Here is a 22,974-nt window from a genome sequence, read left to right on the forward strand (position 1 = left end):
CTCCATCTACTTGGCCGCTGTACCATAAGGTACATGCCATATTAGGCAGTTTTAAAATCCACAACGTCGAAACATTGATGGATGAAACGGGACACGAAGATAACGGTATGGTAATTATAATATTTTTCTTGAATTTATAATAAGTAAAGTAATATTGTAGTTTCAAACATTACTCCATTGGCCGAGCCAGCAGTTTTGGAATCAAATGAAGGCACAAGTTTTTATCCATTGTTCGAGTCAGTTGATTTTCTTTATGACGCAGACGCAGCTTCTCCACTGCAGCAACTTAACTCTTCTACAGATACAAATTCCACTGCTGCGGTTGAAACAATATCTTTTGGAGCATCTGCAAAGAGAAGAAAAACAGACAGCATTTTACAGGAGTTACAATTAATGAGGGAGGAAGATAAGAGAAATGAGAGTAACTGGCAGCGTATTGAAGAGCGGCGAAACGATTTGCTGGAGAGATTGGTCAATAACTGTGAAAACTACCAGCAATCTTTATTAGAAGTTTTAAATAAAAAATAATAATATGTAAATAATTATAGTATAGTAAGCATAGCACTGCTTGCATACCGTATTATGTAATATAAATATTTTTATATTAGTATTAAGTATAATAATAAATCATATTAAGTACAGTATAGTAAGTAATATTAATTTAGTAATATTAAGGATAAGCAGTAATTAGTAATATTAATAAATAAAGATTACCTAAAAATGTAGCAATGGCTGATCTTATATTTTCGAATGTTGGATCGTTGTCAGTTAATATAGCGGTCCATTCTGGTTGGGGTTTGACGTTATTGGCTTCCCATTCCTTTAATTGATTTTTCCAATTTCGGTTAATTTTGTCACTTCTCTCATTTAAAAAGTTGTGTAGGACACAAGCACTTTTTATAATTAAGTTAACATTATCAATGTGGTTGTCTAGTCCCTTTCCAATTCTGAATCTTCTTCTGAATCTTGCTTTGAGGTGCCCAAAAGCGTTCTCCACTACCCTTCTGCACTTTGAAAAAACATAATTGAAATGCTTTTCTGTTGGACTAGCAAACTCACTAAAGGGATAGGGTTTCATCAAAATAGAAAAGCAGAATGCAGAATTTCCCAACAGTAGTGGAGGCATGCACACGCCATTTATTTCAACACAAAATTCTTTCATCATCGGTTTCATATGATGTTGTTTCAATTTAGATTTCTTAAATATTTGAGAATCGTTACAACGACCAGGGTAACCAACGTTAATATACATAAAGCGGCATCTTTAATATAGAAGAAGTTATTTAGTGAAGAAATTATTTAGGTTTCAATTCATAAATTGTAAATCACTACCTATAGTCTACAGCTGCCATAAATACTACAGAATACCAACCCTTGTAGTTGTAATAATCAATGGCTTCTGACTTTCGAGGACGCACTTCAATATGACAACCGTCTGAAACAAAAAATTCACTTATTCACTTATTTCCACATTGGATATTGAGTTACCTATAGCACTAATGCATTGTGGAAGTCCTAATATATTAAAACCATTGATGCAATCACGAATTGTTGCTTCATTTAAGGGGTACTGGTTTAAATAAATTGGTTGCATTATTTTCCAGACTTCAGTGCAAAATTCTTTAAGGATTATGCATACAGATGATCTCGACACTCCGAAAAGGTTGCCCACAGTTCTGTACTCTGCGGATAAGCCAAGTGCGTACACTGCAATGGCAACTCTCTTCTCTAATGAAATTGGTCTACGAAAGTTACTGTTTTGTTTTTTCATACTTTTGACAAAATCGCATAACTCTTTAAAAGTGTCCATTGTCATTCTGAAGTTTTTCTTGAAAAACGATGCATCTCTTTTTGGAATTTCTTCTTCCCAAAAAGTACTTAATCGAAGCTAAAAAATAAGTTTTCAGTTTATATTATACATTTTTTACTTTTATGTTATATATTTTACCTTCATCCATTTTTTTGGCACAGGTTTTACTTGGGCTACTAGTGCATTCATTAACAATTGCATTTTTATTTTTTTGTTTTTTTGCTTTCGTTTCGCTTTATTTATATTACTTGTTAATGTGATTACAATAGCTTTTATTGTTTGTAAAGAATTTAATTGTTCTGCAATAATCACTTTTTTATGTTGATTGTTCATTTTTGTAAGCAAATGTAAATTTAAACAAAATAAATTACTACTTCAAATTTCAAATAAAATTTAAGTTGACAAATCAGCTGTTGAGAAATGAGAACGAATGAAATACAACGAATGTAAACACTTTCAAATGGCCCATTCAAAATGAGCCATTTTCGGCCGATGTAAACGCCATATTAATTTCAAATCCTATAAATCACCAAGACAGGCTGGTATATACCCAATTGAGCTCCAAAATTAGTTGGAGCTAATACACAACCAACTTTTGACCATTTTTAGACATTGTTTCATTTTGAACTATGTTCCGACTAAATGAAGGGATGTTAGAGTAGTTTGTATCCTCAAAGTAAGAAAAACCTCATATCATAACTCCAATGAACTCTGCCCAAAAAGCCCCCCATCTCTCATGTTAAAAGCTCTTGAAAGAATTATATATGTAGAAGTATAGCGTTTTGTAAACCCCAATTAGGGTGAAGGGTGAACAGACGTACCCCCGAAGGGCGAGTACTCTCCTCTGGATCATAGTGTTGAATGAGTTGGTAATAAAACTGAATGCAGAGGGCAGCGAAATTATTGTCAATGCGGATGATATTGCGATAATAGTCGCCATAGAATATGCCACCACTCTTAGGGATATTCTGCAAAATGGTCTTAATATCTTAGATGAATGGAAACAAAAATGTGGTCTTCAATCACATATCACTCAATGGTTCTATATAGCTGTCATTAGGCCCATATTGCTGTATGATATTACGATATGGTGGACAGCTCTTGATAAATTTTCGTACTGCTCGGTACTTAACAGAATTCAGCGAAGAGCTGAACTCTGTATTAGCAAGGCGTTATGCATAATTGCACTAGGTTTAATGCTTCATTTACTGCCAATGGACATTATCAGTAAACAAATGGCAGCAACATCTGCTCTAAGACTAAAAGCTACCTCACAATAGAGAGCCAGTGATTATGGATACGCCTCCATTCTTAATTTTTTCAATTTTGCTCCAAAAAACGTTGACTACATCTCTCCCATTCTCAACTTCGAGAGAAAATTTAATGTCGAATTTTCATTTAGAGGTTTATGGACGTCAGATGGTTCGTCCTTAGGTGAAGGCTTAACCATTTTCACTGATGGATCCAAAATGCATAGTGATGTAGCCAGAGGAGTTTTTTCAGTGGAATTTGATAAATCTTCCTACTTTAGGCTTCCAGATCATTCCATTATCTTTCAGACAGAAGTGATTGCCATTAGTGAAGCTATAACTTGTTTGAATGTGGATGATATATTTGGCAGGAATATATACATACTCTCAGACAGTCAAACTGCTCTAAAGCCCTTGAGTTCAGTCCAATTTATTTCTAGGACGGTTTTTGACTGCTACACATCTCTAAACGAAATGTGGACGCAGCTCAATATTTCTCTAATCTCGAAACACCTAAATAACCTGGGCCAATTGCTAACATCATGGAAATTGTTACTGAGTTCTTTCTGTACTGAAATCTTTATTAGAAGATGGGAACACTCAATAATATGCAGGCTTCTGTATGCAATCTGGTCACTTTCCGATAAAAGGAAATCTAAAATTTCCATTGAGATACCCCGTAGATATATTGGTATTTTAGTAAGTTTACTTACAGGTCACTGTAAACTGGGGAACCATGCTAGAAGATTAAGTCTCCCCTTCAATCAAAATTGTCGCAGCTCTTATCTACTACGTTTTTGTGAAGCTCATGCACGGCGGCAACTTATTACTCTTAGAGCCCCCTTTCTTGAGGACCTTGACCAATTACAGGACCTGGCACTAAATAGTATTTCATGCTTCACAGAAGATTCTAGGTGGTTTTAAACTATGAGTTTTTTCTATATGTATGGTAACACAATGGGCCAATAGGCCTAAGTGGATCCACTAGGGATCGCCGGTATAACCTAACCTAACCTAACCTTGGTGGCAAAATAATATTGATATTGACGAAACTTACTTTCAGATACAGTAATCGCTGCCAAGCAAACTGCTGTTTTTGAAAATAATCGACACTGTAGTTAATAAAAACGGTGAAATTATTTAACTGACTTTCCAAATTCACTACGTACCTATATTAAGAATGTAGCCACTACACAATCTTTGATTGAAGATTGATTCGCCGATCATTTCGCTTAGAAATTTAAATTCATTCAGATTATTCAATTGCATATGTTTGATCATGGAATACCGTTGAAAGCTAAAATTCAATTCGTTTGGCATTCGCAATTTTAATCCACAAATCACAAAGCAGATAATGTTCGTTTTTGGCCTGAACTTGAAAAGTCCATATTTCTCCCATGACCGATTTGACGTTGCATGACGTTGCAATATTAAATTCAAGTGCATACCTCTTATTTAAAATATTGTGTAGACGATCAATTTTTATTTATCTGACTTATAATAGTTTTAAGATTATACAACGCATTTTTGCTTACTTTTTTTACTTTCTTTCATTCTATACAATACTCACGATCTTTAATATCTGCAATGTATACGTAGATACATCGTATCTACGTTGAAGCAATAGGATGCTTCGTAAGCAAACAAAACATGTATGAAATATGAAATATGAAAGTTTGTGCAGCCTTGGCTACTTGTGGATAAACACGATTAGTCATCATTTCTAATTTGACAGGCACGGGTTCTAAGCCTGGCACTTGCAGTCCAAACAAATTATATACGGACTATAAACTAATTAAATAAAATTTGATTATTTTCTAAGACCGCTGATAAAGAGTACTTGACAATACTCGAAACAGCATTGTATGGTCAGCCAAATTTCAATAAATTAAATAAATTTTTGTATTTGTCTTTTCTTTCTTTGCTATTCGAATCCGTCTAACTTTTAAATAGTTTCTTTCGTCATAAAGACACGCCACTATCGGCAAGAAAAAATTAACTTCAAAATATATTACTTCTGAATCATTTTTATTTTTAAAGCTCTTAGAAAATAAAACAAAAATATTTTAATTGGTATTATTCATTATGTTAATTATTATAGATTATATTAGCAGTAGTTATTTAATAATTTAAAATTAAATATTTTTACAGGTACGGACATATAAGAATCTTTACTCAATATGATAATATGCCTTTATTTATATTATTAATACTTACAGAACTAAACATTTCACATAAATATACCAAGAGGCGCGATTAGTTAATTATAGTTAATGCAATGACTATGTTACTGGCATTCTAATATAGATTATGTGTTCTTAAATGACTTATGATTATTTTGTACAAGGAATAATCGTATTAATCGTTATATAATAATTTCGAGTATTTAATAATGATTGAATATAACATATAAATAAAGTACAGCGCATTTGTATGTATGTACTTTGGTACGTACATATGACCACTTTTACTTCCTTAAATGCGATTAAGTACCCATGGTTGGTTCTTGACGAATTTCTGATTTGAGCTTAACGAATTCTTTTGCAACTTCATCATTATTACGCTGGGATAATATACGTAAAATAGTCCAGCCTGTTTCGTCCATTTGAATTCTTCTCTGAAGTGACAGCCAACAAGCTACCGATCCCTTAAAGATAATGAAAATTTCTTATATTAATATTTATTTTATTATGTATGATATTTGCGACAGTTGCAAAGGCAAGACAATAGCATGTGCAAAAATTAAACATGCTGTCTGGTATAGTAGTCAGAATCTTAGGTTTATTGATGGTAAGAATCCTAAACTCATCGATCTAAATAGCCAGAGTTAAGCATACCTCTAGTCTAGGAAGCAAAGAGGGTGGAAATAATTTAAACATATTCACACATTTACAAAAAAATGCAAAATACTATCATATTATGTAAACAAAGTATTTAAATATTTAGTTTATTATTTTAGTTATAAAAGATTGTCTATAAAGGAACATTAAAATTATATCGGAAGACTTGCAAGAAGTTTTACAACTTTAAAATCTTCATTAAAACAATAAAAGCTGATTAATTTTTGCAATTTTAGGATACTCATTATATCGTTACGTTGAATAAAATGTAATGTTATGGTTTAAATTGAAAAAGTAATATCGAAAGTAATGTCGATAATTCCAAAGTTAGTTACCTTTTCAGAAATATCTTTTAGCGGTATAACTGCAACACCCACTAAACGATCCTCTCGTGCAAAGCAATAATCTTTTACGCAGATATGAAGTTCAAAAAATTCCAATTGCTCCTCATTGCCGATGGTACTAGAAGTTAAATGAAAAAATATAATATATAAGTTAAGAAAAAACTTTATTTACAAGCTAAAAGCCTCATTGTATTTTGGTGACCAGTTATTTGATTTGGATTTTGTAGCGAACTTTCGTTTCTTATCCTGTAAATGAGGCCCAATCAAATTTATTTCAACAAAAGGACGAAACATTCCAGATGGTATTTGCCACTTAAGGTCATTGGCAGCCACAACTAAAATTAGATTTTAAACAACCTTCAGCCGATAATAATTTGATTGAATAAATTTACCTTTAACATTGACTTTGTGTTCCCCAGTGCCTGGATGAGAGAATAAATCAATTTGAACTGATATTTCACCAACGCTATCTTCCTGAAACTCTGGATCAACTAGGATTAAAGATAATTTAAATTTTTAAATAAATAACTAATTTAAAAGATAAAGTATGTTATTTACTTTCGTGCACTTGACTGGAGATAAAGGTTTTAATTAATGTATCAGTCATTTGAGTATAAAGACTTAACGCATAACGCAAGCTTTGCAGTTCAGAGGATTTCTCTAAAAATGACTTTTTTAGTCCATTTCCGCCGGCATGGAAATACTGTTTTATTGTATCTAAAGCGACATCTAAAACTGCACATTGTTTTGGTGACAAATTTTTTTCGACTTCTTTAGAAATGTCCATAACACCACTTAAAGCACTCTTAACATCTTGTTTACCAGCCATATGAGTTTTAAAAAGACGACCCATATCTTCGATTTTTGCATTGGAAGCCAAATTTTTAGCATTATCTGTTAAATGCTTAAACATCATCTGGTAATCAAATTTGAAACATGAATATAGATGATCAAATACATAATTTTTACACTCTTACAGTTTTATCAGTCATTGGCGGCAAAACAATTGTCTTTTCCAATATGCGCATCACAATTTTCCATAATTCTTTGAGAAGACGTTTTAAAACGGTTTTTTCACAAGACTGAGCATACAATGTTAATGATCCATCAAGTAAGTCCATTAACGGTCTAAGAACTTCATCTGCTTCTACAGCCACAGCATTTCGTTGTGCAGCTTGATTGCCATTTAAATTACTGCCACCTTTTATCGATAACAATAAATCACCTAACTCACGCACTGATTGAATTATACGTGGTTCAAGACTAAAACAATATACATATATACTATTAAGAAACATATATAACAAATTATTTTCTGCTATTTTGACAAACCTTATTGCAAATTGAGATGCCAAGTCATCCAATGCTGAATTCAAATTTTGCTGCAGCTCTTTCAAAATATTTGCCGCATCTTCTTCTAACCTATCACCACCCATTGATTCAAACATTTTCTCTAATTGCACCCTTAGTTGTTGAATATTGTTCATTAAAATGCAAGCCTAAAATATGAATAATTAATTTAATATAGACAACAGTGTAATTTTGCAAGTGATATACAATTCTTTCGTCCATCATATGTTCTGGAAACTCTCTTTTTACAATGTCAGCATAAGCTATTAGAACTTTTACGATAGTTTTAGCAAAACGTCGCATATACCGCTTCCAAATTTCTGGATCCGGACATTCAAGTTTGCTAACAACATCGAAACATTGAGTCAACTGAGTGAAAACATCGACAACTGAGTTTGAAAACAATGCATGCTCACTGCTCTTTTGGAACTGTTATTTTTAACATACAATAAGAAAAACTTAAATTAATGAATTGTATACATATATATAAATAAACATTAGCAATTTAATTTTGAGGCATTTAATTTGTGTGAATAAATTTATTTGTCTTTAGATTAGAACTCACCCCGTCTTTTTTATCGCGATTAAATGCCCCATGAAGATATTCCAGAGAAACGTCATCATTTTCGTTCAACCACTGCATAACAAATGGTTCGAACCACGCAGGATACTCAGGAACTGCACCTTTGTATGGTGGAACCTCTTTAACATAATTGCTATACAACCATTTAACACGAAAATGTAAATTCATATAAGCAGACGATTTACATAAACGGTGCTGTTCATGCTCTTCCAGTGCGTATTTCATGTCCACAGCGAAAAGACCCCACATGGTTGCAGCAGACAGCTTAAAATTAAAGGTAACTCATTAAATGAAACTGGGAATATAATAACTTATAGCACAAACCTGGCCAATGTTGAGCTCTTGAGGAAATTGATTAAGTACTGATCCATAGCTATTCTTATCTTCATCAATAACTGATACAATTAGTGCTATTAGCTTATGCCAAAAGTCAACGCTATCCAATTTCGGACCATGGTCGTCAGAATCACGTTTTGCTTCGTTTGGATCCACCTATTTTCAAAAACATTGAAAAAGATATTCGAATATCAACTAATCAATATATTGTAAAATCTTCACCTGGAATTCCCGATTGTATAGTTCATAGCAATTTTCGAAAAGGAATTGGTAGGTGGATCTAAGACAAGCCTTGACGCAATCTTTGACGACAGTGCTTGCTCTAGGTGGGCTTGACAACTCTTGCACCTAAATATTAAAAGAGATTTGAAGAAACGTTTCAATATTTACGTAATGCTATTAAGAAAATACACGTCATTTAGTATTTTACCTTCATGCGAAAGAATGTGATACTTGTTAGTAAGTCCACGGTTGATTTTAAATCCATTAGCTTCTCTTGGCTTGATGCGGGGAAGTTGTTTCGATACATTGATAAATCTATACGTAGAGAGTTGTGCAGTTGGTCCAAAAGCCTGACAAATTTCTCTTTCTATTAATAAAAAAGTATAAAATAATGTTAAATTATTCTTTGCTGAACTTTCAGTGCTCTTCACATAGATAGTTAGGTCAAAAATCAATTATTTACTATTGTATGCGTACATATAATATATAATAAAATGTAAGAATACAATCAATTTAAAAAATGAGTTATTTTTTCGATTTTCGGTATAAGTTTTAACATTTTTGTACAGGCCTATTGGTCAATAGGTGTATTCTTTCAAAAGAATGTCGCAAAAGAACAACATAAAATAATGTTGTGAGTCGAAAGACTCAGGTGAATGCATTATATGTTTCTAAGCATGCCTATGATGATGCATAGGCAGCGTCTTTTGCGGCTTGTACAATAGCAGAAGCCAGGGGCAGCTCGTCAGCTTGATGATAGGAAATGCTGATTTTTGGTTTTCTGTTAATATTTGTTAATTCTGTTAAGCTGAAAGTGACACTGAAAATAAATAATTAAAAGTTGCAGTTATATCGAGTGCAATTTGAGTTATTGACGTTTTTGCGAATTACGCAAAAATTATTGAATAATAATTAATTTGAGATAATTGGGGTACCTTGAATTTACGGTATCCAGCATAGGTAAGACTTTTAGAAGTTTTGTTTAAAGAGACAGTAAGCAGTAGTCTAGACGTCAGTAGTAGTCTAACCAGCATTTGAGCAGTTGGACTCTGTTGCGCAGTTGAGCAGTTAAGCTCTGTAGAGCCGTTGGGCTCAGGAGTTGTTTTGTGACGCCTAAATACAACTCGCTTAAGTAAAATTCGAATCGTATTTGTGAAAAACTAAAAAATAGTGAAACTAATTTAAACAAAATTAGTTTCAATATTTAAAGTAATCATTGATAAAGTCGGAAATAATATAAATTTATATTGAATTAAATAAATTTGAATTGTGAAACTATTGTCATACAAATATTTAGTAATTAAGCCTAAGTTAAATTAAAGACTATTATCGTTATTAAACGGTTAATCTGAATCAAAATTAAATTAAACTGATTACTAAATAAATTAAATAAAAATTTAAACTTGGGTTTTATTTAACTGTGGAAAAGATCACAGATCGAATGTGGTAACGTCTGCTACAATCCTTCAAAGAACAGCAATAGCAGCAACAATAAAGACGTTGTGTTTAAAATTAAAAGAGCGTATTCATTTGTTGGGTGGATTGTTGTGGAGACACCAATGGTGTCGATGGCAACTCTAAAAAAACTGGAAATTTTTGTTTTAATATTTGACAGATTTATATATGCAAATAGACAAATACATATATTTGCAAAGCACGTTGTTCAAATTTGAACATGTATCTGCGCGCCAATTACTACTATATCATATTCAGTTATTTGGGTAGTAAATATTTTATTATTTTTCCCCAGAAATTATTATTTTTAACAAGGGTTTTTCAAGGTCTTAAAATATTTCTTTATCAAGGTTCTTTCAGACATTAAAATATAAAATATAACATTACGATTGTTTTTTACGATATGCTTACAAAAGAATAGGCCTAATGTTAAAATATACACAATATATATTTTATTTTTATTGATATTTCATAGGACATATTGATGACATAGGACGAAGAAATAATTCTACAATTCAATAACAATTAAGCTGCAATTGTGTACATATGTTTATACAGGAATTATATATTTATCCTGTTTTTAATTTGTTAAATACACTTGAGTTTAGTTTAATCATCTAGCAAGACATAAGCACAGAAGCATTACCTTCACATTGTATTAAATTAAGCCACGAGCTGTATTTGAAACAAAATGTGTTAGGAAATAAGGAAATAATAAACTTAAATGTTGTTCTTCGAAAATGATCTCTATTTTTAAAACTCTTACTGACATAATAGCTGCGTTTCAGCAAACAATGATCTGGATCATCTTTGCTGAAACGATACGGATCACGTATGAAAATAATTGGCAACGCATGAATTATGTCAGTTGGGTTTGTGAACAAATTTTTTTTGATTTTGCGTGAATAATTTTAGCGCTAAAAAATAAGAGAAAAAATATTAAATAAAAAAACTTTTTATGAAATATAACAAGTTTGCTATTAAAAATAATAGTGACTTTCGTCTGGAAAATTTGACGTTAAATTACAACTTATAAAAACTCTAACAAATAGAAAAAACAAAATCTGTTGAAATGTCTGAAGTAATACATGTAAGTTTTTATTTAGTATTTACTTTAAAACTTAAATTTAAGAATTTTAAAATTCTATAGTAAATTATTGAAAATGGCAGATTTTATAAGAATCGTCGAGCAAAACTGACTCTTCCATTCCCTTTTTAAACACTAGTTCAAGTATATTAAGGTGCTGAGGTGCATCAGCATGGACATAGTGGAAATTTTGTGGAAACGATCAATAATTTTTCCATTGAAGACTTCAGGAAAAACTTTAGACTTCAAAGATGTACTACTAATTATTTATACAAATAAAAATACAATTGCTATTTATTAATTATATTTTATAATTGAATAGATTTGTTTATAAATTCCAATCAGCAAATACAAAATAACCGTGGTGGTCACAATTGAACGAGAGCAATGAAGGAAATTTACATATTTTTGTGGTATACGGCAAATATAAATACTTTTCGCGAATTTGGTATTTGTTTTGGCATACCAAAAGCTTCTGTATGGAGAATAATTGAAAGAACTAGTGTTTAGCTTATATCAATTGCAAAATTTCCGTTCGTGATTGACAGCACACATGTTAAAATAAATCCACCTCACCTTAGCAATTAGGCTTATTTCAAAAGGAAGCATGAATAGACCTTAAACTTGCAGGCAGTTTGCAATGGTTTTTTTTTTTTAAACGTGTATGTTGGAGAGCCTGTTTCCTTATGTATTGTTCTGTTTTAATTAAATAAATGTATTCAACTTAATGTTTATATATTCATTTCAAATTAATTGATTTTCATAAATTATCAAACAACACATTTTTAATAATAATAAAACGTAAATAATTTAAGTAATAATTTTAATTAATTTTAATAATTTTAATTTATAGTAATAGAAATAGTTAAAACATTACTTCAAACAAAGAAATAAATAATAATGACATATTAATTAAATAAGCACATAAAATAAATAATATATAAATAAAATCAATAATAAATAAATATAAATGTATATTTCTTTATAATTTTACTACACCGTTCCATCGCATTGCCAACCTCATTTGCATTAAAATACGTTCCACTTTTATCTTTTACATACATTCTACATTGAACCAGAAAGTGAACCAGATCAATTGCTGGTTCACCCCATTGTTTTTGCACCTATTAGCTGCGTTTCAGCAAACATGATCCGCTCAATTTTACATGCAAAACAAAAACAATGGGGTGAACCAGCAATTGATCTGGTTCAATGTGGAATGTATGTAAAAGGTAAAAGTGGAACGTATTTTAATGAAAATGTGGTTGGCAATGCGATGCAACGGTGCTGTAAAAATATAAACAAATCTACATTAATATTTATTAATTATTGATTTTGTTTATTTATTATTTATTTTATGTATTTATTTATTTAAAATGTCATTATTTTTTATTTCTTTTTTTAAAATAATATTTTAATTATTACTTTAATTAAAATTATTAGTTTAATTATTCACGTTTAATATTATTGAAAGAGTGTTGTTTGATAATTTATTAAAATCAAATATTTGAAATGATTGTATAAAAATTGAGTTGAATTCTTTTATTTAATTAAAACAGAACAATACATAATTTACTTATAGAATATGCTTTATTCTTAACAATTCTTTGCAATTCATTTGTAAATGAATCAATATGGTTAGCATCGAATGAATTCATTATGAACTGCATCCTTCTGTGTACATCATATATTATGCTACATGCATGCGCACATAATTAAATTTGTTATTGAAGGTGTTCTTTGTTGTTCCATAAAATAAAACAATCGACGAAGCCTTGTTATCATACGATCATGACAATCATGGCTTCTATGACAATCCTTGCCTACGAATGCATTACATGCAGAACCGCAGATATGCAGAAAAGAATCGCTGGGAAATTTGTTTTGAAATGATGCTGTACTGTACAGTTGTTATCTACCAAAAACACAGCTGTCACGTAAGGAACCAGGCTCTCCAATATACACGTCTATAAAAAGACTATTTTCAACGCAAATTGCCTGCAAGATTAAGCCATGCCATGCTTGCTTTTGAAATAAGCCTACTTGCTATGGTGTGGGGCATTTATTTTAATATGTGTACTGTCTATGTAACCAATTACGAACGGAAATTTTTACGTAGCTTCCACGTTTGCCATATTAGCAAGCGCGTTTTTTATAAATTAGTGTCCAATTGATATGAGCTGAACATTAGTTCTTTTAATTATTTACCATGCAGAAGCTTTTGGTATGCCAAAACAAATACCAAATTCGCGAAAAGTATTTATATTTGCCATATACCACAAAAATATGTAAATTTCCTTCATTGCTCTCGTTCTACTGTGACCACCACGGTTATTTTGTATTTGCTGATTGGATTTTATTAACAAATCTATTAATATATGAAACATAATTAATATATAGCAATTGTATATTTTATGCGCAAATACCAATCAAATAGTCTTTAACGGAACAATTATTGATCGTTTCCATAAAATTTCCACTATATCCATATTGATGCACTTCAGCCCTTGAGCTTAATACACTTGGACTAGTGTTTAAAAAGAAAATGGAGAAATCAGTTTAGCTCGATAATTCTAATAAAATCTGCAATTTCCATTTATTTACTATAGAATTAAATTTAAGTTTTTAAGTAAATACTAAATAAAAACTTACATTTCGTACTTCAGACATTTCAACAGATTTTATTTATTTTATTTTTTAGATTTAAAAATTTTGTTCACAAATCTCAACTGGCATATTTCATGCGTTGCCAATTATTTTCAAACGTGATCCGTATCGTTTCAGCAAAGATGATTCAGATCATTGAGCTGATCATGTTTGCTGAAACGCAGCTAATGTTTAACTATAAGACTGACATAATAAGCAATAAAAAACAATATTATTGCGTTATATGAAATCTCAATCCAAAAAGGCAGTAAAATATAATATATTGATTACAATGATAAAACACTTGCCACAATGTTTGTTAAAAGCTATTGAGGCAAAATATGCTGATAGGATTAAATCAATTGTTGAGGTCCAAAAATAATATTGAAACAAATTTAATGGGCTGGAACAAAAAATTACATTTTTATCTGATGTTATTAAAAAACAAAATGAGAAACTTACAATGAATACATCTAAAAATATAAAAATTAATGAAAATAAAGATACTTTTGCTGCTGAACTTAAAATGGATATCAATGCTAATGTACAGATTACTGTGAAACCCATAAATAAACGACAGAGTGAAGAGGCTAAAAAATACTTGAAAAATAAAAGTAATCCAACTCAGCTCAGTGTTTAAGTTAACGGGTTCGTATCCCAATTCGTCGATTTTGGCCACAATGCTTAATTAGTACAGGAAATTCACTTTTTTCCATTTTCGTAAAAATTCACGAGGTTGTCTACTTTTGAACGGCTATCAAATACCAACTGAAACGTATCTTGCTCAAAATTAAAAAGTTGCACACTGGTAGATTACAGCTAACGGCAGCACTGTTGCATTTGGAGTAACTGCGCGGGAAATTCAAAAAGTTACTGACTTATCAAACCAGCCTCGTATAAATGCTGGGGCTTCAATCATTAAGCAAATGTATGGTAAGAAATTGACAATATATATGTTAAATGAAGTGAGACAGGACATACTCATAAGGATTGCAAGAATGATTTTACTAAATGTATTAATTGTGTTAAGCAAAAAATAGTTTTAATCTATGTAAACTGAGTACGGACCATGACTGCAGAGATATTATGTGTAAGACGTTACAGTGGAGAGTTAAAATAGAAATGGAAAATATTAATTACTAACATTAATTAATATTTTTTGTAAACAATAACGTGGTATGAAAATAGTTCATTTTAATGCAAGCAGTCTTTCTTAAAATTAGATCATGTGAAAGCAGTTTTCGAAGTCTCCAAAGTATATGTTATTTGCATTTCTGAAACTTGGTTTGACTGCCATCTTGATAGTTCATACCTCTCTATAAACGACTTTGTTTTATTTCGACATGATAGAAAACATAAATTGGGTGGCAGCGTTGCTATTTGTTGTAAATCATATTTAAAAAGTCATTTGATCTGTGTATCTGAAAGTGAAATTAAATTCATATGTGTATGTATTTATATAGGTAGTCAAAAAATTCTAGTTACATGTGCTTACAACCTTAACAAATGGTCCTGTAGTGATCCTCTTTTTGAATCTCTCCTTCCAATTGCTCTCAATTTTGATTTTTTTGCCTTATTCCCGATTTTAATACTGACATTCTTTTGAGTAAGGCTAAAATCTCTACACTGAATGAGCTTATAGCAATGGTTGGTTTAAGCATTGTGAATAATACCGTGCCTACTAGATATAGTAATAATGTACGCCCAAATCTCCTTGACTTAGTGATAGTGTCTGATCTGACCAAAGAGTTATTATTTGATCAGATTTCCTTTGTTTCCGATCATGATCTGTTATTTACTACCTTAAATTACTGCGTAACTAGAAATGTCAATCCCTCACAATTTTCTTTCTGGGACTTTAAATCAGTTGATATTCAGTTATTATGTCTATTATTATTATTATGTCACTATTGACTGGAGTAGTTGCTGGTTTGGTACTTCAGTTGATGACAAATTGACAGTTTTAAACAATATAATTATTAATTATTTGCATCAGTATTCCGTATCTACTATACATGTTAAAAATTCTTCATGTCCGTTGGTCAGAATGTTTTTAACTGGATGTGATTTAAAGCGGCCCGAAATTTGACTCGAATGGCTATTTATCTTGCTAAATCTAGGCTCATTAAATCTAAACTTGATACTTCATTACCTATTAAATCACTTTGGAGCAACATCATAGCTCTAGGGATGGTGAATAGGTCAAGAAATGCATGTAGCATTGATCTTAACATTTTAAATGATTTCTTTGTTCCATTAGGAGATAGATTAAACGTTACTCTTGTCTTCCCCGAACTTTAGAGTGTTCCCTCCGAACGCATTTTTGACTTTGTATGTGTTAGTGGAGAAACTGTCTTTAATAATGTCATGATAATTACGTCAAACGCTACTGAGGTAGACAAAATTTCATATAAATTTATTAAACTTATACTGTAATTTATTATTACTCCTTTGACCCACATTATTAACCACTGCTTTACTACATCATGTTTTCCTACAGCTTAAAAAAAAGCCAAGACTATTCCTATTGAAAAAAAGGCTAATGCCTCATATTCCTCATGTTCCGATTATCGTCCAATCAGTATTTTTCCTTCACTCTCTAAAGTGTGTGAGAACATAATTGCTGATCAAATACGTACTCATCTTAACTGCTTTCAACTTCTCTCTCCTCTCCAGTCTGGGTTTAAAAAAGGTCACAGTTGCTCGACGGCAATGCTTTAGGTCCTCAAAGATGTTTGATGTAGCTATGATCAAAACTTGGTAGCATATTTATGTCTTCTTGACTTTACCAAAGCTTTTGACTGTGTTGACCACTCTCTACCATGTAAAAAGCTATTTCATACCTTTTATTTTTCTAGGTTTGTCTTAGAATTTATTTTTAGCTACTTAACTGGAAGGAAACAGGCTGTATTCGTAGAGAATGCTTTTTGTACCTTTAAACCTTTATTTACTGAGGTACCTTAAGGTTCTGTACTGGGACCACTTTTATTTTCAATTTATATTGTTCATATTTTCTCAATATGTAAAATTGCACACATCTCTCTTATCGGATTTCCGATATTAATGACCTCGTGCAAATGACTAATGTAGATTTATCATATATAGAGGTATGGGCTAATCAAAAGAATATGTTCCTATAAATATAAGTACTGAAGAATATATAAATACTGATTTCTTGCCATCTGTATCAGTTGGCAACTCAATTATTAAATATTCTAATTCGGTAAATTGTCTGCGTTTTTATTTGAACGATAATCTCCATGCTGGTGAACATGTAGACCAAGTTATTAGAAAATCTTTTACCTGTTTAAGAGGTCTGAACCTTTCTGTGAAGTATACACCTGTTGACATGCGTGTTTTGTTAGTAAAACAACTAATTGTTCCAATAGTTATATATTCCTCATTAGTGTACTCAAAACTTGATGTTGAATTCCTCAATAAGTTACGATGCTTAGTAAACTGCAGTATGCAATATGCTTTTGGTCTCAGATGCTTTGATCACTTAGGTATTTATAGAAACGCGACCTTTTTGATTTCTTGCAGCCAACTAGAACAAACAGATCTCGTCTTTTCATCATTCCTAGATATAACTTTGTCTCCACTACTAAGTTTTTTTTTATTCAGTCTCTTAGAATACGGAATGCTCTTCAGGCACAACCAAAAAGACAATAGCGCGGGAGTTTTTAAGAAACTTTAAAAAATTAACTGTCTTAACGTCACGTTTATTTTTTTCATGTTTTTTAAATTCTGTTTTTCTTAATTTCTTTCCTTTTTCTTTTATTCATTAATTTGGTTTGTTTTTTGTTGCTATATTATTAAGTTTATTGTAATTTGTTTCATTTTAACTAAAATTCTGTTATTTAAATATTCAAATGGTTTTATTTTTGTTCTGCTGTTAATCAGTAAATATAATTTTAGCACCTTTTACGTAGTTTACTGTTATGATACTCTCTAAACATTTTAATTACTTATTTTATTTTATTTTTTATTTTATTTCTTTAAGTTAGCTTTAAGATACTGCAATAAAAAAGGTTGTCCCTTAATGCATTTAAATAAATAAATAAATAAAAAAATAAATAAATAAAAAAATAAAACAAAACAAAAATGTGACATTACACAACTCAGCCATTTATTTAATGATATAAGTACCATACTGCCAGTGTTTTGTTTTACCCTGGAGATTAATCATTGGAAAACATCTCCAATAACAATGATACCTGAAGTCAGAAAGGACCAAACCTTCCAAAGGAAATACATTTGTAAAGTCTATTGCCAATTTTGAACGAGAGGAAATTATACCGGAATATTACTAGTTAATATTAGTTTAGATTTATAATGGCAGTCCTTAATAGTGAATATAATTACCGAAACTAAAAGTTTAACTTTAAAAGTTTTAAGTATTGTAAGGCTCTATAAAGTAATTCTTAAACCGCTGTGGGCTTAAGCAACCCTAACATTGAAATATTTGAGTGATTCCAGACATTCCAAATTGTGTATCACTTTGGTGTGTAACAAATGAACATATACACAAAGACTTATAGATTTTTTGGATATGGCTGTTTTTTTTTAATTTTAAATATAATTAATTTTTAAAGAGTATAATCTTTTCAACATTGTAAAAATTTGTTGGTATGAATCTGTATTCATGATATTTATTGGCTACTTTTTTTACTTCATCTTTATTGGAATTATCCTGAAGTTACGATGCTTTTAGATGTTAGTTACATACCATAGGGTGTTAACCATTTCTTGTATAGTTTTAGGCTGTAATCTTTAGAAAATTTCGATGTTAGATGTTGAGGCAGTGCCCTATAGTTAAATGTCGTACGTCCATACTGGTTTAAAATAAGCTTATTTTTTAAGGATACTGAAGGTATTTTATTCAGTAGTCAAACAATTATTTACTATTGAATCTTAAGTGATTTTCTTTTGTTAAAAATGCAGACTCATTTCAAGAGATACAAGAGATTTTATGAACATATAATAGTTTAGTGGCAGACGATTTTTGGATTTAAAAAGAAGTCCTTGAGATATGTCCAAAAATGTTACTGAGCAGTACTCTTTTCGCTCGAAAATTGTCTGTATTTTTCAGTGGCGTCGGTAGGCGTCAGCGATTTCGGCAACCACCGACGTCCTCGCGCCTACAGGGGCCTCGCAAAAAGTTACCGACTGTGGATTCTAAGATCTTTATAAATATTTTGAACAATTTGGTTTGATAATGGCATTAACCATATTCTCAGTGTTCCCGAATGTTTATTTAGTAACCAGATTCATGTTCACAGTTCCAGTCAGTATAGCTTTGACGGAAAGAAGCTTCTCAAAGTTAAAATTGATTAAGACGTACTACAAAAGTATGATGATCCAAGAGAGACTATCTCCATTGGAAATTTTATAAACTGAAGCAAAAATAGCAGCTGGCGCAAATTATGATATAATTTAAAAACAAATTAAGTGAGGCCAAAAGTAGGAAAATTCATTTATTTTAATTTGTGTTTATTTTAACTTGATTAGCAATAAAACTTTCAATCATGATTTGTCGTATTAGTGAATGTAACTTATTTACTTTTACAACTGGGTTATAAAAGGGGGCCTCACAATTCTGATGTCGCCGTTGTGCAGAGTTGGTCTAGCTCCGCCACTAGTGTTTTTCAACAACTGTATGAATTTGCTAAATCGTTGAATGTTGGGCATAATTATCGACATAAGACGTTTAAAGAATAGAATCTCAAAGAGAATGGGAAGGAGACGTCTTCAGCTGGTTTTAATGCTTTTAGTATCATTATTAAACAAATAAATGACGCATTTGAATATTTTCTATATTCATTTAAGTACTTTAAGTTATTTTAATACAAAACAGAATATATTTTTCGCTTTGTAATCATCACTAGTTATAAATCGATTCATTAATGTTGAGAAAAATTTTGTGAGAGTTTCTTTCTTTACATTATGTTCTTGTGGGCTACATATGGTAGACATAAGATTTGGTCCAACAGAGTCCTCAATCATAACATTTGTTGTTTGAATTTCATCAGTACTATATGGAATATATTTATAATGTTTAAATGTTCTGTTAATTAATATTGCTATTCCTCAATTGTGAATTTTTCTGTCCAAAAGCGTAAACTTTTGTCAAATTTTATTTACCGGGTTATTGGCGATGAGTTTTAAGAAACAGGAAATTTTATGCAAATTTAATATATTTTTGTATTATTATTTTTTAATGGGTTGTAAAAATAAAAAAAAGGTAGAAAAGGAAGCAAGGAGCAGGAATTTGTACTCGAATATCTACAGATGTATTCTTTTGACATGAATGCTCCAAGAGAACAAGTTTTGGTGTTTAACCCATATCCACCCAAAGATTTTTTTTGGAATTTTTAGTCAAAATTTTATATATTGGGTATATTAGAGCCAAAAATCACGAATCTGAAGTCAAAAATTTTTTGCAATTTTTAGTTTTGGAGAAAGGTAGTGTTCGATTAATCGAACAGTGGGCGCTAAGCCGCATTTTTATAAAAATGCATTGACAGAAAAACAGTTACTTGAAAAATATATGCGTTTTTTATTTATAAAATACCGTAAGATATCAATACATAAAAAAAAGATAATTATATTATTATTATTATATATAGTACTATATATATAATAATAATAATAGTTATAAAATATAACTGTTACATTTTATTTTGGCTGTGAAGTTTTTTAAAACAATATATGTGCAGTGGTATATTACACTTTTTACATAAATATGGAGATGGTTCATGGCAAAGATTGCACCGTCTCTTTTTATTATCTCCTATTTTTATAATTAAATGGTAACCTTTGATTCGAGGAATATTTTCAGGTTGCTCCTCCTTAAAGATGGACATTGAAGGAAGGTTATCAGCATCATTGTCGACATTTTTACTAGATGATTTCTGCCCTTTCGTTGATATTATAAGCGAATATGCTTTATTTACACGAAAGGAAACACTTGATATAAAAATCGAACAGTGTTTTTTCAAGTGTGACTTATTGGCAATATCACTGCATAATTTTTTTTTTTACATTTTTTTTTTCATATTTTTACCATTTTTTAAAAGTAGACCAAAAGTGATGTTTTTTTAAATAAGCTTAAATAACTAGGGGCTAAAGGGTTAAAAAGCTAAAGCTTCATACATTCAAAGTAATGACATAGGTATAAACTCTAAACTCTAAACGGACGTTGAGCTAACATAAGAAAAGTAAAAAATTTGCGGTTGAATTTTTAAAATAAGTAGACATATAGGCAATACGAAGTCCTAAATAAATTAGTTTATATAATTTTCAAATTTCTAGCATCACTAGTTAATGCTAAATAAGCAGTATTTAACACTGTTTTGTTTTTCTTGCAATTACCTCACAAGTTTTTGCGATTGTGTTTTGTATTTATTCATGTATAGCACATTTTAATGAGCACAGAAATTAAAAATTCCTTAAATAATTAATTTCTTTACAATTACTAACCTGTAAGTCATTTTCACTTTTTAAAAAAATTTAAATTCATTAACACTCGCAACAGTTGTAAATAATAATCCGCTGACTGGAATATTCCATTTTCTTCTAAAAATCATTCACAATAGATCAGTTTTCAGATTTGGCACCATTGTAGTGCGAGAGGCTTATTCGTTCAGCACTTTCAGGAAAGTTGGCTTATTTTTGCGAATTATGTTTTTGCTTCGCATATTAAATTTTAAGAGACACGTGTTCTATTGGAGCATTCGTGTGAAAAGAATACACCTAATATAAAATTTTTCAACAACAAGAAAATTTTTAAATTTTATGTCATAATAACTGTAAAAAAATCATAAAAATATAAAGTAAAAATTTTTAATATAAAAATAATAAAATTACATATTAATTAATATAATGTGTGCCATTTTGTTAATTGATTTATTTTCAATAACTGAATTTATTCAGTGTAAATTCTAATTTCTTCACAGACAACTGTCAAAAATGCATTCAGCACGTCTTTATTTTACATTCAGCACTAAAAACCATTTTACAAGAGGTGTTTTCGGTGGCTCGCAAGTGTGGCAAAAAACTCATGCTGGCCTATATTCGCTTAGCGAGTCATTGGTATCATTGTTGCAATCTGTCAAGTGTTATGTTTTGACAAATAGCAAATCTTGCACATGTGCACATAATACAAGCAAATTACATTTTGTATAAAAATAAATAATTAATGTTAATTTTTTTTTGCCGGGAGTGACGCGTCTTTATGACGAAAAGAAACTATTTAAAAATTAAACGAATTCGAAAAGCAAAGAAAAGACACGGACAAAAACTTATTTAATGTTAATTTTTTCTTGTCGAGAATGACGCGTCTTTATCACGAAAAGAAACTGTTTAAAAGTTAGATGGATGCGAAAAGCAAAGAAAAGACAAGGACAAAAATTTATTCTTAATTTATTGAAATTTGGCTGACCATACAACACTGTTTCGAGTACTGATAAGCAGGGACGGAAAATAACAGTTATCTTAAAATTTTTTATGGAAAAAAACAGCAACAAAAAGCTGTCTAAACTCTTATTTAAGTAAATAGTTATCATTCTAACAACTTTTATCCTTAATATTATGAATGCTTTTTATATATAAGCGTTTTAAAATAAAAATCAAAAAATAATAATTAAATTTGATTTTTATTATATTCATCAAAAATAATTATTATTATATCCCTTTTATTTTTTCGCGCAGAAATAACTCTTAAAATTTGCTTCTTATTTTAAAACTGACAAATAACTGGTATACTTGCGTTATATAATATAAAAATCAAGAGTATCTGCACGATATTTTTAAAATGAAAATATAAAATGCAATTTTCATACAAGGTAGTTGTTTTTGTAATGCCATAGAAAATGTTTTAAAAGGTTGGTGCAGGTAAAGATTTAGTTCAGTTTTTTGTTTTTTGCTTACTGCATCCTGCTAAAAAATTGAATGCAAGTGATGGATGGCTGGCAAATTTTAAAACACGACACAGTATTCGCCTTCTTAAAATTTGTGGGGAAATTCTTTGAAGCGATACATCAAAAATAA

General features: G+C 30.5%; 2 protein-coding genes across 4 annotated transcripts in view; both read right to left on the bottom strand.

Moving 5' to 3' along the window:
• Positions 1-251: 251 nt before the first annotated feature.
• On the bottom strand, positions 252-2,011 carry LOC119675265. Its single transcript, XM_038086455.1, has 5 exons — positions 1,979-2,011; positions 1,489-1,888; positions 1,333-1,435; positions 715-1,262; positions 252-346 (listed from the first exon to the last, which is right to left on the bottom strand). Exons 1-5 carry the CDS (start codon positions 2,009-2,011, stop codon positions 252-254), a joined length of 1,179 nt encoding a protein of 392 aa, XP_037942383.1.
• A 3,145-nt stretch (positions 2,012-5,156) lies between these two features.
• The window catches only part of LOC119684041 (protein unc-13 homolog A), a 60,928-nt gene continuing 43,110 nt past the window's right edge, over positions 5,157-22,974 (bottom strand). For all 3 annotated transcript variants that reach the window (XM_038097981.1, XM_038097979.1, XM_038097978.1), the window contains 12 exons: positions 8,944-9,102; positions 8,736-8,861; positions 8,502-8,669; positions 8,160-8,441; positions 7,802-8,023; positions 7,577-7,743; positions 7,222-7,507; positions 6,803-7,160; positions 6,637-6,735; positions 6,417-6,579; positions 6,236-6,362; positions 5,157-5,707 (listed from right to left, as the gene is read on the bottom strand). In XM_038097981.1, the coding sequence (XP_037953909.1) occupies positions 5,546-5,707; positions 6,236-6,362; positions 6,417-6,579; positions 6,637-6,735; positions 6,803-7,160; positions 7,222-7,507; positions 7,577-7,743; positions 7,802-8,023; positions 8,160-8,441; positions 8,502-8,669; positions 8,736-8,861; positions 8,944-9,102 (2,319 nt within the window). In that variant the 3' untranslated portion in view covers positions 5,157-5,545. The remainder of the gene's footprint in view (positions 5,708-6,235; positions 6,363-6,416; positions 6,580-6,636; positions 6,736-6,802; positions 7,161-7,221; positions 7,508-7,576; positions 7,744-7,801; positions 8,024-8,159; positions 8,442-8,501; positions 8,670-8,735; positions 8,862-8,943; positions 9,103-22,974) is intronic.

Source organism: Teleopsis dalmanni, chromosome 2 (genome assembly GCF_002237135.1).
Source record: "Teleopsis dalmanni isolate 2A chromosome 2, ASM223713v2, whole genome shotgun sequence".
NCBI lineage: Eukaryota > Metazoa > Arthropoda > Insecta > Diptera > Diopsidae > Teleopsis > Teleopsis dalmanni.

Bases quoted from the DNA above. Each gene is read 5' to 3' on its own strand.
- LOC119675265 (XM_038086455.1), bottom strand. From the start codon at position 2,011: ATGCAATTGTTAATGAATGCACTAGTAGCCCAA. The intron at 1,436-1,488 runs GTAACTCAATAT...TTTTTGTTTCAG, and splicing joins ACAATGCATTAGTGCTATAG to ACGGTTGTCATATTGAAGTG. The intron at 1,263-1,332 runs GTAGTGATTTAC...TCTATATTAAAG, and splicing joins ATGGCAGCTGTAGACTATAG to ATGCCGCTTTATGTATATTA.